The sequence below is a fragment of the Quercus robur genome, chromosome 3 (genome assembly GCF_932294415.1).
Source record: "Quercus robur chromosome 3, dhQueRobu3.1, whole genome shotgun sequence".
Classification (NCBI taxonomy): domain Eukaryota; kingdom Viridiplantae; phylum Streptophyta; class Magnoliopsida; order Fagales; family Fagaceae; genus Quercus; species Quercus robur.
The window spans coordinates 18,004,014-18,023,490 of NC_065536.1; the positions used below are offsets into that span (position 1 = coordinate 18,004,014).

The following is a 19,477-nucleotide window of genomic DNA, read 5'->3' on the forward strand; positions in this document are numbered from 1 at the left end:
AACTTTCTTGGCCCTAAAACCCATCCCAACAATTTGCATTAAACAATCACCGCCCAGAAAAATTATCTATTATTATCAGCAAAATTTTCCCATAATTTCTATCTAAAAAATGCTTCCACCATTACCATGTATTTCCAAATAAGTTCTCACGCAACTTGTAGGCTTATTAATCAGTAATTAGCTATCTACATATATCATAGAATACTTTCAACCTAGCAACAATGATAACACAAATCGTAAGAAATCCTACCTAATTATGCTGCTATTTGAGGGAGTACAAATAAACATAGATCTTGTGTGACTTCCATGGAGAACTTCTCTGCTAGAGTGCTAGCATTCTTCAAAATGGTCTTCCAAATTCTTAGATGTGTCTGTAACAAAGCAAAAACCATTAAAAAAAAAAAAACACTAAAACACATAGGTCTGCCACCATACCCTAACCCAAATTCCTTTATCAACACAAAATCCTCCCATCTAAGCATGCTCACCATCAAAGAGTCCCACACATTTGAGGGAGACTATCAAACCAACACCCAGAAACCCTTTCAATTATATTTCCACCTTTTTTGCTTCTTGGTGTTGTAGATGTCTTCTATCATGCTCTGCTTTTCTCATCATTCAACCTTAATTAAAACCAATAACCAAAATAACTAAATTAAAAAAATTAACCCAAAATAACAAAACCTAAATAACATTTAACACAAACACTCCCAATAGGTCTCCCTGGCGGCCAATAATAGAAATTAATAAAACCCACTACGGGCTCCAAACCCATCAATCTAAGCTAATCATTCAAAACAAACACTCCCAAACGAAACCCTAAATCATATTTAACAACCAAAAACTAAACCCTAAATCATATTTAACATCCCAAATTATAGAACAAAATAAAAACTTACCGGTTATGTTTGCGGAGAGAATCTGGTCAGATGGTAAAGTCTCAAAATCAAAAACTTTCTGCCACTAAAGGAGTGGGTGGCTGGCGCTTGCGGACTATAGTTTAGGGGTTTGAAGGTAGAGAAGGGACAAAGATTGGAGGCAGGAGAACGTGTATGTAGAGAGAGGCATGGAGGAAATTGTGCGTTTGAAGATGGAGATGGGACTGTGTGAAGAAGAAGAGAGGGAGTTTGATGAGTTTGCGTTACTGTGTTTGCGTTTAACGGGGAGAGAGTTTTTTTTTTTCATCGGGTTTTGGTTTTGGGGAGAACGAACTTTTTGGTTTTAGCCTCTTTTTACGCTTTGAGCTTTGTTTTTTAAGGGCTGAAATTTTGGGGTGTTTTTTTTTTTTTCCTTTTTGATAATGCCGGTTTGAAATTTTTGGGTGTTTTTTTTTTTTTTCCTTTTTGATACTGCCGGTTTGAAATTTTTGGGTGTTTTTTTTTTTTTTTTTCCCTTTTTGATAATGCTGGTTTTTTTTTTAGTCTTAAAAAGTTTTTTTTTTTTTTAATATTGTGTTGACGTGGAAAATTGTGGAAACTTCAAAAGTTTCGGTTTTATATATATATATATATATATATATATAGATGATTGAAAGGATTTTTTTTTTTTTTTTTTTTTTTGCAAAATAACACCATTTTTCAAAAAATTTCGTTAGTTAGCAACGTTTCCAAAATATTTAGCAAACTAACATCTCGAGTCTCATAGACTCTAGTTTCTTATAAGAAACCCAAAAAAAAAAAAAAAAAAAAATCTCTAACCTATTTCTTTCTTCTTTCCGATTTCTTCTTCTCTCTAGTTTTTCTCTACATCAAAGCCCAAATCGGGCCTCCAAGGCTGAAGCTCATCATCAAGGTTTCTGTCTTGTTCATATCTCTTGTTCCCCACTGGAGCTCACCTCCAATCGGGATGAATAGCATTTGTTGGGTTTAGGTTTGTAGGTTCCGATTGGGATGAGGTGGTGGCACGATTGTTGGTTTTGGATTTTCAAGTTCCGATTAGGATGAGGTGGTGGTATGATTGTTGGGTTTGGGTTTATAAGTTCCGATTGGGATGAGGTGGTGGCACAATTGGCTTTGTGTATTTTATTGGGTTTGGTTTTGTTGGTGAGATATTTGTGAAGACCTGATCGGAAGGTTTTGCTTGGATGGAGATTTTGCTTGGATAAGATCTATGAGGAAGATCGAACCTGCTGTGAGGAAGGTTTTGATGGAGTTACTGTGAGGAAGGTTTTAAAAGGAACTGGGTTGTAAGGAACTTAAGTCTCATAAGCTCGAGTTCCTTGTAAAACTCAACTCCATTTTTCTCAATTTGCTACTAAACTATAGTCTTTTCAAACTCAAGATGTTAGTTTGCTAAATAGTTTTGAGGTCATTAACTAACAAAATTATTTGAAAATGGAGGTTATTTTGCAAAAAAATTCATGATCGAAATGTCTCTCATTATATTCTCCTCTCTATTTCTTTTTTTTTTTTTTTCCCAAGAAAAATTTATGAAGAGAAAGAGTATCCCAAAATTCTCAGCAATTATTACCGAAAATAAAATTTGAAACAACCCCCCAAAATTTTTAGTAAAAATGCACTTTCAAACAACAAACCCTTAACAAAAATACAAATTTTCATTTTTCTTATTTAATTTAATTTTTTTCTTTTTTACCCATTTTTTGTCCTTTTGTATATTTGCTAATACCACCGCCTCGAACACACCCACACACTAGATCAGATATTTGTTTATACGAAACTTAATGGAGGCAGCAACGAGGAGGTTTAGGTTGAAAAAATTTCGTAATCAGTGATTTGCAATTCCTTTCTCTTGTATAAGGTCGATTGTGCATTTTCATAGTTCAATTGACAATGCCTAAAATATAGAAATATAGTTTAGGGTAAAAATTGGAGCTGGGTTAAGTGCCAGTCTATGAAAATCACCAGTGTCATGAAACTCACCTAACCCAAATAAAACAAAACCCCAATACCCTCTTTCTCTCTCAGTCCACCAGTTCCCCCACCTTAGCTCCACCACCACCTCCACCTCCACATCAAATGCCGCCGGTCCCCTCTCTCACTCTCTCTCTTACTGCACCAGTTCACAACACTGACACCGGTCCCCCCAAAAGCAGTCAAACGCAGGTGTTTCTTATGTGACGCCGCTTACTGCCTCCAAAAAAACCCAAGGGGTTTTCGAATCGCAGAGCATCAGCCACCTCGCGCTCAGAGCTCAGAATCCTCCACCTTTACCTTCGATAATGGCGACTCAGATGATCTAAAAGCGAAAGGTTAGCCCCTCTTTTTTTAACTCTTCGTTTGTTTTGCGAGATAACAGAAAATGCGAAGCAAACAGAAACAATCGTTTTTAATTTTGCTTGGGGGTGTGTTCGTTTTGGTTAGTTGAGTTTGATGGGTCATGTACCATGCGCGTGACTCAGACACTTGTCATCTTTATAAGCTCAAAGACCCAAGAAATTTCTATCCACTTTCCTCTTGGTATATGACTGTCTAAATAGTATTTTCACTAGTAGATAACATCCAGTTTTCTCAACCTCCATTTGTGACCAAAGTCAGTGTGGTCTTATTGGCATTCTCTCTCTCTCTCTCAAAAGTCTATTTATCACATCTCCTTCTTTCTCCTCTTCCTTTTGAATATTTTCAACTGTATATCCAAATCACTATGGATTTTTTGACCAACAGAGGAAAGTCCCCTTCCTCTTTCACCCACCAATGCAAATATGATGTGTTCTTGAGTTTTAGAGGGGAAGATACCCGCAATAGTTTTACGGGTAATTTGAATGGCATTTTGCGTCATCATGGTATTAACACCTTCATGGATGATGAGCTCCCGAGGGGTGAAGAAATTTCTGCAGAACTTTTCGATGCCATTGAAAGTTCAAGAATTTCGATAATTATATTCTCTAAAAATTATGCATTTTCCACCTGGTGTTTGGATGAACTTGTCAAAATTCTTGAATGTAAGAAGAAAGGCCAAATTGTGCTACCAGTTTTTTACAAAGTGGATCCATCAGAAGTGCGTAACCAAGAGGGAAAATTTGAAGAAGCTTTGAGAAAACATGAAGAAGGGTTCAAGGATAACATGAAGGTGCAGAAATGGAGGATAGCTTTACATGAAGCCGCCAGTATATCTGGATGGCACTACAAAAATGAGTATGTATTCTATCATTATTTTTGTTATCACCAATAAATTTTAACGTTAAACACAACACCCAGGCGAAGCCTTATTTTTTGCTTTTTTTTTTTTTTTGTTGAAAATTTGAAAGTATTATATTTTGATTATATCTTTTAATAGTGAGCTAGTTCGGCTAGATAGAGAGGGAAGCATATATAATTGATAATATTATCAATTAAATAGAAGATTTTCCCACTTGGGGCAGCACTATACTATATAGTTTGAGGATTTTAGAATTTTCTTTTTTATATTTCAATATCAATTAAATATTATTTATTAATTCTATATTATATGTTTTTGTTTAAAAAATGGTTCTTTTTGTTTTTGAGATAAATTGCTAATTAAGTTTTTGTATTTAGGTTTTATTAGCATCTCTTTTACAAGTTATTAGGAAAATTGATTGTCAATAATTATTTGGCATACTAATACATTTTTTTGTCAAACAATTTACGGTTTCAATTGGGTTGGATTTCAGTGGTTCATACTGATAGTTCTTAATTAGATTTATAAATTACTTGCCATTAACTTGTATTAGCAATATTTAAGTCATGGTACACAAGCTAAAAATTTTGAATTCAGTTCATCTTCATATTCTACTTTCTAACAAGTTTTTAATGCTTTTCAAATTGCAGCCACCCTCAATTTACATTTATCAAAGAAATTTTTGAAGATATCTCAGGTGCTAAATTAAATTATCCACAAATATTTGATGTTAAATACCCCGTTGGAATAGATTCTCGTGTAGATGACATAAATTGGTGTTTAGATATTGATTCAAATGATGTTCGTATGGTAGTGATCCATGGCCTTCCTGGAATAGGTAAGACAACAATTGCAAAAGCTATTTTTGACTTAATTGCATATCGTTTTGAAGGAAGCAGCTTTCTAGAGGATGTTAAAGAAAACTCAAGAACAAAAGATGGCATACTCCAATTAAAAGAGACATTTTATTCTGAGATCTTAGGAGGTAGAACTTTGAAGGTGCCTGGTGTATTTAGAAGAATCAATGTGAGAATGGAAATGCTTCAACACAAAAGAATTCTTTTAATTCTTGATGATGTTGACAAATTAATCCAAATTAAAAATTTGCTTGGAGAATGCAATCGGTTTGCTCTTGGAAGTAGAATCATTATCACTGCAAGAGAGGAAAAGTTTCTATCTACTTTTCAAGAGGATTTTCGTTTTACCTACTATGACTACAAGGTTAAGGAATTAGATGAACATGAATCTCGTACACTTTTTTGTCAACATGCATTCAAAAGAAGCAAGCCTAAGGAGGATTATTTGGAACTCGTAGACTCATTTATACATTATGCCAAAGGCCTTCCATTAGCTTTAGAAATAATAGGTGCTGATTTGCATAAGAGAAATACACGTTCTTGGAAAAGTGCATTAGATAAGTACAAAAGAATTCTTAATCCGGATATTCAAAAAGTACTCAAAATAAGCTATGAAGGATTGGATCAAACTCAACGGGATATTTTCCTTGATATTGCATGTTTTCTGAAGGGATCAAACAAGGATGTTGTTGAACATATACTACAAAGTTGCAATTCTTACGACCCATATTACGATATTGAAATACTTAATGATAAGTCTCTCATAGTTTTTGCTAAAGATGGCAAGTTATTGATGCATGACTTGATACAACAAATGGGTTTAGAAATTGTCAGACAAGAATTAGAATTGTCAAAGAAACATGAAAGGTTAATATGTTATGATGATGCTCCTGAAGTATTAATTCCAGATACGGTATAAGTTATTGATTTATCTTTTCCATTTCTCACAAGGCATATTTAGTGAATTTTTCTGCTTTCTTTGATTTTTTCTTTTTAATGTTGAAGAAAAAAATAAGTTAATCAACATTATTATTATTATTTTTTTACAATTTAGTAATTGTAAATTCTATTGTGTAATGTAATTAACGTAATTCTTTGTCCATTTAGGGATCAGAAGAAGTTCGTGGCATATCATTGTGCTTACCACAGCCAAGAAGCATGCAATTGGATTTCAGAAAGATGAAAAATCTCAAATATTTGATAGTTCATAACGTAATTTGTGAAAATCTTAACTATCTTCCAAATGAGTTAAGATTAATTGATTGGAATGAATTTCCTTTATCTTCCTTGCTGGCCATTGTTAATCTTCAAAAACTTGTTGCACTTAATATGCCAAGAAGCCACATTAAATTGGATGAGCATTTCGAGGTATGACGATTACCATTTATTAATTATTATATCTTTAGGCTATATTTATTGATTTTTTTTTCCCATCCTCTACAGAGATGTCGGTTCACAACTTTGAAATATATTGACTTCAGTGACTGTAAAAACATTACCAAATTACCTAACTTATCGGTGATTGCCCCAAACATAAAGAAGTTGGAACTTAATAGATGTGAAAATTTAGTTGAGATTCATCAAGCAGTTGGACTTCTTGAAGAGCTTGAATTTTGGAGTCTCCAAGCATGTAAAAATCTTGAAATTATTCCAAGAAACCTCAAGTTGAAATCTCTAAAATGGTTTTATTTCTATGACTATGAAAGTCTTGAGAAGTTTCCCGATATTGGGCAAAGAACGAAAAGATTAGCTCTGCCTTCATCAGTTGGAAATCTCACTAGCCTTCATACATTAGCCATCGGTTTTAAAAACATTAAAGAACTTCCAAGTAGCCTCTCTAAATTACAAAATCTTAGGAAGCTCTATTTGTTTGATTTTGAAAATTTTCCAAAGATCTTGGATACTCCTGATTGCTTCCCCAAATTAGAAGTTTTGTTTTTTTGGGACAGCAACACTGCTACTCTCCCCGACATCGCTAGCAGATTTCCTCAATTAATGGTCCTTCATATTCAAGGGTGCTGGAATCTTCGGGAAATTCCAAGACTTCCATCATGTATACGTTCTGTAGTTGCAACAGGATGCAATTCGTTGGATTCACAATCAAGAAGAAGATTATTGAGTCAGGTTCATATCTCTCTCTCAATTTAAAGTTTTAAGAGATACAATTTTGGTTAACTTTCCCAAATACGTAACTAGATTTGCTAAACTGTAGTTTTTTTAATTTGCTAATTGCAAGCAGTTTGAAGAAATGGTAGGGCTTCCACAGAATATTGTATGTCCAAGCCGATCATTGCACCAGGATTATGCATCTGAAACGGACTTTGCTCACAAAAAAGGGTTTTCATTTAAACTTAATGGTGGTGGACACAACCTTGTACTTTCAGGAACTGAGATTCCAAAGTGGTTCAACCATCAAAGTGTTGGAAGTTCCATATCATTCTTGGTCGGTCAGAAATCTCTAACATTTGCTTGCTGTGCTGCTATAAAAGTGGAACTAAAGGATACTAAGCTAAGAAATCTATCTGTCCTGGGAGAAGGTGCTATCTACATTTTGATTAATGGTTATAAAGGATTGCTCACAAATCCTGTAGCTTTTATGAATATATCATTTTCATCTTTTATGTGGGTACACTATAAAAGGGATATTTCTTTGGAAGGCATAATTCTAAATGGGTGGACTGAAGTTAAGCTTCAATTTGAAATTTCAAATTATGATCCAAAAATTGCTGAAGTTACAATAGAAAGGTGCGGGGTCCATGTAGCATGCATATGTTCTCCTCAGAACTCCGCTGTAGATAATGTGACTTGCATAAGAATTCATGAAAGATTAAATGTGTCTTTTGATGAAGGATTAAAATTTTTTTTATCCAGAGTGGCTGCGGAAATCCTCCCCTTTAAGCAGAAGCTGGTCAAATGCTCTGAAACCCAAGATGCCTATTATTGTCCTCTTTGTGAAATAGCTGAAGATTCAGTTTTACATCTATTTCAATGCTGTCCCTATGCCAAAGAATTGTGGTATGGTGGTAGATGGAGCTTTCAAGTCGAAATGATACAAGCTCAATCTGTTATGGAATTCATTGAACATATAATTGACCCCCCAAAGGAATTACTGGCAGAGAGATTGAAAAAAGAGGAATTCACACTTTATGCAGTAGTGGCAATGAAAATCCTTTGGTGTGCAAGGGAGGATGCTTTGTTTTCAAACACTAAAGCTAGCATAACTCAACTAGTCAATCGTCTTAACAAACAATATGACTCTTACATGAGATCACTTGAAATTACACGGGGAACTGAAGAGCAAAACAAGGGAAGTGCTTGGATCAAGCCAACTGACCAATGGGTAAAGCTTAATTTTGATGTGTCATGTGATCAAAAGAATTTAGGCTTGGCTTTGGTTCTCAAAGATCAAGAGGGAAATGGCAAAGTAATCAGACGTGGCATAAACATCAACGACAAGATGGGCAATGCCATTGGACAAACAGGACAGACTTGAGCAAGTTGTGATAGAGAGTATAATTTATAAAGGTATACACTCTTAAGTATTTGACAAAATGTTACTATGTTCTGAATGAATGACCTCACACTCTTGCTTTTCAAGAGATGAGTTTCAGTATTTCCTTGTATATATATATATATATATATAATGGTAAAATTCAGTAAACATCACACAATTGGATTGCTCTCTCTCTTCCTTAGTGTAGTTGGAAGAATCTAATCTGGTGATAATTTTTATCTTGTTAGCTTGTTGTCGAGGATTTCTCTTTGGGTTGATCTGTTTGAATTTTGTCATCATTTTCCGCACCAGTAGAAGGTGACACAGCAAGCATCATCAACTTCATTGCAATCCCTACCGGCTGGGAATGGAAGAACATAATGAAGGATATTTCGGCTTGGCTTCTTCCCTGTATATGGATGGGGTTTGATAATGACTCTAGTCTTCTTTTTCCTGTAAACTTTCCGACAACAGCAAAGATGGCCTTGACCTTCTATGCTGCATGTAGGATGTTGACTTCAATCCATATCCATTTTCGAAGAAATGAGAACCTCTTTATTGAACTTCTAAGAATATGCCAAGGTACATTGAAACATTTTCTATTATGTTTTTAAATGTCAAGGTATGTCTCCCCTTTAGTTTTGTTGTTTCATTTGCAGCATCTTTTAGTTCTTTTATCACTCCTCTCTCAAATCAACTGTCTCATCACACATGATGGTAGTGGCAGCTCCAAGATTTTATTTCAGAGGGGTCATTAAGAAACTTAAATTAAATAAAATTTAATAAAAAAAAGAGAACTTGAATATCAACTTAAATTTAATAAAATTTTATGACTGCCTTAGGGATTTGACACTACCTTGGAGTCTTTTTTTTTTTTTTTTTTTTTGAGAGGAAACACTAATTTTATTAACTAGAAGCCGAATCGACTTGAATTACAGAAAAAAGGTGTGGATGAACATCCTCCATCCACACCGAAAACTTGCTAACATGTCTAGCAATGTTGTGGGCTGCATTATTAGCCTGTCTTTGCACATGATTAAACTCAACTTCAACCAGCTTCTTTGCTATCTCCTTTGCTTCATCTATTAGGTGTCCATACTCTGCCAATGATGAGTCTTCACCCATTAATCCATCAATGGTGATCTTTGAGTCGCCCTCAAGAACAATGGATGATAACCCAAGATCTTTAGCAAACTGAAGGGCTTTCTTTGCTGCAATTACTTCTACTGCAGTGACCGAAAAGGGAAGCTGAAAACTCTCTGCCATGGATGCTACGACTCTACCATTCTCATTTCGGACAATAACTCCAGCACCAGCAAGATTATCATCTCTAAACACTGAACCAACAAAATTTACCTTGAGTTTCGGCCAAGGTGGGGGTTTCCAGATAAGATGAGGTGGAGTCTGGCTGGGTTGATCAGGTGGTCATGGAGGAATGGTTCGGACAAAGGAAGCTCTGGCATTTTGCTTGGATCTATGCTTTATGCTTTGAGTTTCAAGGCTGTTTAGCAGTAAGAACCAAATTAGCATTTAGGGAAGCATGAATCTTCAACAACACTGCATTCCTACTAAAGCTGAGAGCCATGCGACACCGTTTCATTTAATGAAAGAATGATTTAAGAGAACAATGCCATTTCAGTCTTGGATATTAATTAACTTACAACACGTGAGATCCACGCATACTAACTCTAAGATTACTGTTTCAGTCTCTAATAGTTTGTTAGATCTGTAAGTGACTCTAATCCTGTAGATGACTATATAAAAATGAATCTAACATAGTTTCTGAGCTAATATAATCATTTAGATATTTTCTTTTATATTTCCTTATTCCTTCGTTGAATCTCACATGGTAGTAGAGCCTTCAGAATTCTCTTTGGTGGTTGGAATCAACAATGCTAGTGATGTTTGGAATACTTTGGAGCAACGATTTGCTTCAACTTCGAGGGCTAATATTTTGAATCTGAAGATTGAACTACAAAATATAAAGAAAGGCACTGACACTATCAATGGATTCTTACAGAGAATCAAAGCTGCAAGAGATTGATTACTAGCAGTTGGTGTTACAGTGGATAATGAAGAGTTACTCTGCATAGTCCTTAGAGGCTTGCCTAAGGAGTATGCTCATTTTTTTTTTCTGCAATCAGGACTCGAAGTTAATCAATTTCATAAGAAAAAACTCTAATTGAAACGCCGAAGGAAATTTGCATTCTATGGCAATGTATGCCTCATCAAACCAGAAGCAAAATTTGAATCATTCACAGGCATAGATGTGTTTGAGTTCAGGAGGAATTCATGGTCGAGCAAGAAATTCACATAACCATGGTAGAGGAGGAAGGTTCATATAGGTAATGCCTCTCTTAGCACTAAATACCATAATTTCCAACTTAGAAATGTGTTACATGTGCCTAGTATTGCTTCTAATCTACTCAGTTCACAAATTATGCTCGTGTAAGACTTGTCATTTTGATGCTATAAATTCCAATGTCAGGATATTCTGACTGGAAAATTTTCAACGAGGGTTTGTATGAAAATGGAGAATATCAAATCTACTCAAAACCCTAAGCATCAACTGCATCTTCATCACCTTCACATCTCAATACATGTCCTGGTTCATCTACCCAATCAGAGAATCAAAATCTGCAACGTTGAGTAAATTCTGTAAATAGGTTTCTTTCCAAAAAGTGGATGCCATGGCATCACAGACTAAAACACCCTAGTGATAAAGTTCTTGCCCCGGCAGTTCCTTTTCTTTCAAAATCATGTACTGCAAATAACTCTGATGTGCATTGTAGACACTGCCTTTGCTAAATCTGATTTTTCAGTCTTCTAACCTTTAGAATTAATCCACACTGATGAATGTGGTCCAGCTCTAATACAATTATCAATAGTTTTAAATACTATCTTGTACTTGTTGATTGAAAATCTTCTTGATCATATAATCAAAATTCTTAGATCTGAATTGTGGGGGTGAATTCACTTCTAATGCCTTTAATGACTTTTTCTCTAATCATTGTATTACTTACCAATTATCTTGCCCTCACACACCCCAACAAAATGGAGTGGCTGAAAGGAATCATAGGCATCTTGTTGTGTGTGCTTTGACCATGCTTTCTCACTCAAAATTACCTACCACTTATTGGTCATATGCTATTTCTACTGTTGTGTATCTCATAAACAGACTACCCACTCCTTTCCTCCATAATCTTTCACCTTGGGAGCTCCTCTTTAAGGCCAAACCAGATTTATTACACTTGAAAGTTTTTGGGTGTACTTATTTTCCTCTTCTTAAGCCTTATAATACCCACAAATATCAACCTCACACTTCTCCTTGTGTATTTTTAGGTTACCCTCCCTACTCAAAAGGTTACAGATGTCTTGAACCTCACTCTCACTGAATTTATGTTACCATGCAAGTTTTATTTAATCAACATGATTTTTCTGCATTAACACAAGTTTCATCCTCACAATCTAGTGCTCCTCCCTCAAATTTTCCCTCACCTGCTTTTTGGCTTACTTTTTTATTGCACTCTTGTTCTCAATCAATTCTTCAGTCCTCTACCCAATCTAATTCCACTGCACAATCCTCTTCTACTCTACCTGTACTGAAACCTTCACCTTTACCTACATTTCCACTAGTTTCTGCAGAAACTAGTTCCCAGCATGCCTATCCTTCTCAACCAGCCACTTCTGCACCAGATATTTCCCCACTAGAACCTTCTCATACTACATCCTTATCTGGCACATACACACATCCTACGGTAACTTGATTACTATACCACATAACCTCCCTCATATAAAATTGCAGCCCAATTCCCACACTAGTTTGCACCTGCGAATGAAGAATATGATGCCCTTATGACATGGCCTAAGCAATTATCTTCTTGCATTCATTCGTTTTAGCAAATATTCGCATAAATATTTTCCGAACTTTCTTAATATGGGGGATTGATAAAGAAAATAGAATTGATAAAATTTGACATTTGATCAAATTAACTGGCCATTAAAGAGATCCTCATATCAATTTGCATTTTCTAATCATAAGAATTTATAGCTTCAAACAGCTTGGGAAACAAACATAAATACACAAAATAGATTTAATGCAATGCTTCATCCAATAGAACATCTTTTAATCTCTTGCAACTTCGATAAGGCTTCTCTCATAGGAAAACGTTCTTTCGATGAATCAGCAGCACGAGACAGTCCAACTCTCACCATAGAAGCCACACACTTGTCACCTCTGAAAGCAATGTTGTTTTTGTTCTTGCTGCTGCTATCTTCACTTAGTACTGCTGCTTTGCGAAAAAAGATTTATTATCCTTGAAAAGCCTTGGATCAGCAATATCCAATATTTTACTCTCATGCACTTCAGAGATGAACTTGTTTATGCTTAAACCTTCCTGGAAAATCCAATCTGTGGGCTTCTTGGCAATAATCATCTCAAGCAGCAGTATACCAAAACTATTAGACATCCCCATTGGTTGAAGCATTTCCACCCAAGCCATACTCTACAACAGAATTTCAGGATATTAGAATCAAGTATTTCCAACCAGAAATGATAAAAGCTTTAGGAAAGCATGTAGAAAGATAGGGTGTTACCTCCCCCCTCAATCCAAACGGGCCCTAAATCCTTTAAAGTTTCATAAAGTAAGATCCACAACATACTTGGAGCAGTATAACCAATTGAGCCTTTTAGTCCAATTGTGCTACTCCCATTCTGTGATGAATCATGGGAGAGAAACCTTGCTAACCCAAAATCTCCTACATGAACAATCATATCTTCATCTAAAAGCACATTTCCAGGTTTCAAGTCGCAATGGACTACAGGTGGGTCACAATCATGATGTAGGTAATCTAATGCAGAAGCTACATCAATGGCAATATTCAGTCTCTAGGTCAAGGTCAGAGTTGATCCACACTCAACATCCTCTGGGTACAACCACTTATCCAAGTTACCATTAGACATGAATTCCATAGCTAAAGCCTTGAATTCAGCTCTTGTGTGATCAATGCTGGAGCAAGAAGTGAAGTCCTTAACAAGGTTCCAATGCCGGATGTTTTTTAGAGCTTCACATTCTGCATCAAAACTCTTGGAATCTTTGCTTTGTGTCAAGTCAAGAACCTTCACTGCAACTGTGGTGTGGATTCCATTTTCACTAGTACTAAAAACAGCTCTATAAGCAGACCCAAAAGCACCCTTCCCTATCAAATTTTTTGTGTCAAACTTTGTTGCAATCTGGGTTTCAGAGTAAGAAAGCCTTGGTGGTAAACCCTTCAGTTCAGATGGTGAACTTCAATTTTTTATTGTCTCTCTCTTCTTTTTGGTGATCACTGCACATACTAAACACAATGCACATACAAGCACAATGAAAGAAGAGGTTGGAATAATGACTTTGAGCACTAAATCTGAATTCAACTTTGTTTTTGTGACACGAGTAGTGACTCTTAGCTTTTCTACAGTCTCATGGTCAAATGCGCTGAGCTGATTGTTTCCCTGGAGAGAATCCCAACTGATGTTGGCAAAGACACCATTTTTCGGTACTTCTCCTTTCAAGCTATTGAAAGACAAATCTAACATCTGCAAATCAATAAGGTTCTCCAATTTTGTAAGGATTAGGCCAGAGAGATTGTTGGAAAAAATATCCAAGCTCTCTAGTTCTGTTAGATTTTCCCGTGACTTTGGTATTGAGTCAGTTATCTTGTTTCTTGCAATGTTGTGATGTTGGTTATTGCAGGAATATTTCCAGATAGCTGGTTTCCAGAAATGTCCATGATGTCAAACTGTCTCAAATGGCCAAATTCGTTGGACAGAGAACTGCTTAAAGAGTTATTTGCCAACAGCCAAAATTTTAGCTGGGAAGCTGAAAAAATTTGCTTTGGAATGCTTCCATTGAGTGCTGTCCTTGCTAGAACAAGCATCCCTAATTGCTGGCATGTTGCTATACTCATGGGAATTCTACCAAATAACCGATTGTTTGTCATGTCGAGCTCATATAGCCGTGTAAAATTGCTAAAGATATCCTGAATTTCTCCAGAGATCAAGTTGTCAGTAACCATAAGTCTTTCTAGTTTCTGAAGTTTTCCAATGGAGTTTGGTATTTTGCCTTTGAAAAAAACTTTTCCAATCTTTGAATAAATGTTGGAGATTGACAGAGAGATTTGCAACAGAAGGGAGAAGTTCATCAGCTAATTGGTTAGAATTCAGATGGATTTCCCTTAGCAGGGTACAGTTTGTAAGGGAATCAAATACTTGGTAATTGAGCTTTGTTGTAGAAGATAAACTGTTCCCACCAAGGAGAAACTGGACAAGGTGTTTCAAGTCACCAAGTAAAGGAATATGCCCAGTGCATTTATTTGAAGAGTTCAATATTTGAAGCATTGGATAAAGAATTTGGTATTGGTCCTTCCAGAAGATTGCATTAGTTTAAAAGAATTAAGCCTTATTAAAAATAAGAAGTTATCTGGTCTTCTCTTATTTACTAAAAATAAAACTTAGCCCATGTTTCGATTTGATCCAAAAGACGTAAGGTGGTCATTTTTTCTCCGCTAAGAACATGGAGTTTGGTATTTGATGCAGGACAACCTAGGCTTCCCACCTAGATTAGTCCTACCGTAAAACCTTAGGCTTCCCACCTAAGGTGTTTGGAATCACCACCAAACAATTCAATGAAAATAATCTCAATAATAATAATAATCTGTAAAATACAAAAGGAACCGTCTGAAGCTTTATATACAGCTTCCAGGAATCATAATGATAAAGATAAACTCTTCTAAACAAATCCTAAACAATCTCAAATACTAGTACGATAATCCTAACAATCTCAAATACTGATCCAATACTAAAGATAAACCCAAATAAAGATAACATAAATGATAAAGATAATCTCCACAGATGTGTCATCGTGTGGTGTCCACACCAACTCCCCTGGGGTGGGAGAAACTCGACCCCGTCGAGTAAAGCTCATAAGGATCAAGTGACATCAGAACAAACTCCATCAAGCCACAAGCACACTGGATCAGCATGGCGCCTCCGTCGACGCTCATATGTGCGAGTGATAGGAGGTAGAGATGAGGTGGTAGCAAGTGTATCCAAGTAAGCCTCCAAAAGAGCAGGATCAAGCTGCTGCAACTCCTCTCTGGTGATCCATGTACAGTCAGAATCAGGCCGTCCTCGCCAGCGAACCAAGAAGCGCTGAACTGTTCCATCCCTAGTGAAAAGAGACTGCTCATCCAAAATAACATCAATAATATCTTTATGTGCCTTTTGGAAACAAGATGGTGTAGGGCTAGGGATAGGGTTAGCCAAAGAAGAAGAGAGAGGATCATTAAAAGGGTCATAGGGAATAACTGCTGGACCTTTAAAAGCAAGTAAATCAGCAATATTAAAAGTAGAACTAATACCATAATCTGAAGGTATATCAATCACATAAGCATTAGGTCCAAGTTTCTTTAATACCTTGAATGGGCCAGCACTGCGGGCCTGCAGTTTCTTAACGGTTCCTGAAGGATACCGTTCAGGCCTGATACGAATCATAACATAATCTCCTACATCAAAGTCTAACTGACGTCGATGTAAATCAGCCTGAGTCTTATACTTAAGATTACTAGCATGAATTCGTTTGTTGATCTCTTTATGCAGCTCATGCATGTGACTAGCAAACTCTACTGCAGACACAGAAACCCTATCATGTGAGGACATTGGGAGAAGGTCTAAAGGTCTCCTAGGTGTATAACCATGAACAACTTCAAATGGGCTCATACCTATGGACCTATTGATTGAGTTATTGTAAGCAAATTGGGCTATAGGGAGTATAGATTCCCAAGTCTTACCATTCTCACCTATGAGACACCTTAAAAGATTTCCTAGACTCCTATTGACAACCTCAGTTTGACCATCAGTTTGAGGATGGTATGCTGTGGAGAATTTCAACTTTGTTCCCATCATGTGCCAAAGGGTCTTCCAAAAATAGCTCATGAATTTAACATCCCTATCTGACACAATTGATTTAGGCAACCCATACAACTTAACAATCTCATCAAAGAAAATCTTGGCTACCTTGGATGCATCAGACGTCTTAGAGCATGGAAGAAAGTGAGCCATCTTAGAGAACCGGTCTACCACTACAAGGATGGAATCAAACTTCCTAAGGGTACGGGGAAGACCTAGTATAAAGTCCATGCTGATATCCTCCCAAGGACGGTATGGAACTGGTAAAGGAGTGTAAAGGCCAGTATTTTGCTTGCAATGCTTAGCCAATTGACATTGACGACACTGACCAATTATTTTGGCAACATCCCTCTTAAGGCTTGGCCAATAGAACTGCCTCTCTACCTCTTCAATTGTCTTATCACGTCCAAAATGTCCTGAAAGTCCTCCCGCGTGTACTTCCCAAACCAAAAAGTCTCTAACTGATGTGCGGGGGATACAAAGCTTATTGGCTTTAAACAAGTAGCCATCTCGGAGGATAAAATCATCAACAACCTGAAGATGCTCAGTCTTAAGTGTAGTGTACACTTCTCCAAAATCTGGGCAAGATTCATACTCTTCTTGCAACTTCTCAAACCCTATGACTTTTGTGCTCATCACAGAAAGTAAGGTGACTCGGCGACTCAAAGCATCAGCTACCTTATTCTCAACACCAGATTTATGTCTCAAAACAAAAGAGAATCTTTGCAAAAACTCAACCCAAGGGACATGTCGAGCATTTAATTTCTTTTGGGAATTGATGTGGCGGAGAGCATCATGATCCGAATAAATGACAAACTCATGGGGTGTCAAATAATGGCTCCAATATCTTAAAGCTTGTACCACAGCATAGAGTTCTTTGTCATATGTTGAATACTTCTTCTTAGCCTCATTTAATTTCTCACTAAAGTAAGCTATAGGGTGACAATCTTGGCTAAGAACTCCTCCTATGCCTACACCAGACGCATCACATTCCACTTCAAAGACCTTATCAAAGTCCGGTAGGCGCATCACCGGTGCTTCTGTCATCTTCTTCTTGATTTCTTGAAATGCTTTACCAGCAGCATTGGACCATTGGAATTCGCCTTGCTTCATACAATCAGTGATTGGTGTCATGATTGTACTAAATCCACGTATGAAGCGGCGATAGAAAGTTGCAAGCCCATGAAAACTGCGAACCTCATGAATGTTCTTGGGTTCGGGCCAATCCACTATGGCTTTGACCTTTTGTGGGTCAGCAGAAACTCCTTTAGATGAAACCACAAAACCTAAGAAAATGACACTATCTGTGAAGAAAGAGCATTTCTTTAGGTTGGCATACAAGTTTTCTCTCCTCAAAGTGGAACAAACTTGTTTAAGATGGTCCAAATGTTGCTCTTTTGAGTTACTATAAATGAGGATGTCATCAAAGTACACTACCACAAATTTGCCCATGAAAGGCCTTAGTACTTGTGTCATCATTCTCATAAAAGTACTAGGAGCATTTGATAACCCAAAAGGCATCACAAGCCACTCATATAGACCATCCTTTGTCTTAAAAGCAGTCTTCCATTCATCACCTGGGCGAATCCTAATCTGGTGGTATCCACTTTTCAAATCAATCTTCGAAAAGATTGTGGCTCCTGACATCATATCAAACATATCATCTAACCTAGGGATAGGAAAACGATACTTCACAGTTATCTTATTGATTGCGCGACTATCCACGCACATTCTCCAGGATCCATCTTTCTTTGGGGTCAAGAGTGCAGGGACTGCACATGGGCTTAAGCTTTCACGCACAAATCCTTTGTGCAAGAGCTCATCCACTTGTCTAACCATCTCATCATGTTGAGGAGGGCTCATTCTATAGTGGGGCAAATTTGGGAGTGCTGCTCCCGGGACAAGATCTATGGCGTGTTGAATATCACGCATAGGAGGCAATTGATTTGGGAGCTCCTTGGGGAAAACATCTTGGAACTCTTGAAGCACTGGCCGTACTTCTTTTCTTGGTTCTTCAAAGTTGTCTAGTGCAATTTCCTTAACAACCAAAGCAAAGATGATGGAGTCTTGATTGACAGCTCTTTCAAGTTCTTTTGGACTAATGAGGTTCATACTTTGCTTTTTGGGCTCTTCTCTAGCCTTACTTGCACTAACAAACTTAGTTTTGACTGGGTTAAGCTTAATCCTTTGTCCATTGTGCATGAAGGAACAAGAGTTCGAGCGACCATAAAGAGTGACATCTAAATCATAGAGCCATGGTCGTCCCAAAATTATGTGTCCTACATCCATCGGAATCACATCACATGAAATCTGAGCCTTGTATGAGAGGATATGAATAGGAACAAGACACCTATCCTTGATGGTGATAGATGAATCATCTACCCAAGAAACCTTATAGGGCTTAGGATGGGCAACTAACTTCAAACCTAGGAGGGAGACAAGTTTAGAAGAAACTGCATTAATGCAACTTCCACTGTCAATGATAACCTTGCAATTTGTGGTTCCACACTTGACAAAGGTTTGGAAGATAGTATTTCTTTTCCAATCATCACTTTCTTCGGACTGTGCTAGAGCACACCTAACAACACTCATTACAGGAGTATCAAGACTACCTTTGTTGAGGTTATCAAAAGATGGTAGGGCTCTAATGCAAGCTAATTGGGTGGGATCATCCTCTCCTATTTCTACAATGTCTTCAATGTTAGGCTCATAGACTACTTCTTCTACCTCTTCCTCTCCATCCAATTCTTCAATCAACAAAGTCTTATTAGGACATTGGGCAGCCATATGACCAAAGCCTTGACACTTAAAGCACTGGATTCTAGAATTTGGCCTAAATGTCTCTCTAACCACACTCTTTCCTTTGTCTTCTGGGCGTAAGGGCCTATTGTTGGGATTGGGTCTAGTTTGAGGACCTTGTTGGTATCTACCCTGAGGATTTTCTTCTATGTGTAAGGGTCTGTTGTTGAGATAAGGCCTATTTTGGGTACCTTGGAGGTATCTACCTTGGGAACCATCAAAATTGTTGCGAGGCAACATGCGATTGTCAAATCTCCTTCCACCTTGGGGCCTAGGGATCAGCTCTAA

At 37.0% G+C, this 19,477-nt stretch overlaps 1 protein-coding gene and 1 pseudogene across 7 annotated transcripts; one reads left to right on the plus strand and one right to left on the minus strand.

Annotated features, from left to right (window-relative positions):
* The first annotated feature begins 2,652 nt into the window (after positions 1-2,652).
* On the plus strand, positions 2,653-14,612 carry LOC126717330 (disease resistance protein RML1B-like). Of its 7 annotated transcripts, XR_007652526.1 has the most exons (8): positions 2,654-4,091; positions 4,746-5,865; positions 6,060-6,320; positions 6,396-7,076; positions 7,192-8,477; positions 8,694-9,027; positions 13,903-13,980; positions 14,178-14,612. XR_007652526.1 is itself a non-coding variant. In XM_050418922.1 (7 exons), exons 2-6 carry the CDS (start codon positions 3,754-3,756, stop codon positions 8,443-8,445), a joined length of 3,654 nt encoding a protein of 1,217 aa, XP_050274879.1. In that variant the 5' UTR covers positions 2,654-3,208; positions 3,621-3,753; the 3' UTR covers positions 8,446-8,477; positions 8,694-9,083. The 7 variants fall into 7 exon arrangements, 5 of the variants coding, with proteins under 5 accessions (XP_050274877.1, XP_050274876.1, XP_050274879.1 ...); XR_007652527.1 differs by lacking the exon at positions 13,903-13,980; XM_050418922.1 differs by lacking the exons at positions 13,903-13,980; positions 14,178-14,612 and having other exon boundaries at positions 2,654-3,208; positions 3,621-4,091; positions 8,694-9,083.
* On the minus strand, positions 12,726-14,499 carry LOC126719347 (probable LRR receptor-like serine/threonine-protein kinase At3g47570; annotated as a pseudogene).
* Positions 14,613-19,477: the final 4,865 nt, after the last annotated feature.

Coding starts and splice junctions, on each gene's coding strand:
- LOC126717330 (XM_050418920.1), top strand. CDS start 3,601: ATGGATTTTTTGACCAACAGAGGAAAGTCCCCTTCCTCTTTCACCCAC. Junction 5,866..6,059: donor AAGTATTAATTCCAGATACG/GTATAAGTTATT, acceptor TTGTCCATTTAG/GGATCAGAAGAAGTTCGTGG. Junction 7,077..7,191: donor GAAGAAGATTATTGAGTCAG/GTTCATATCTCT, acceptor AATTGCAAGCAG/TTTGAAGAAATGGTAGGGCT.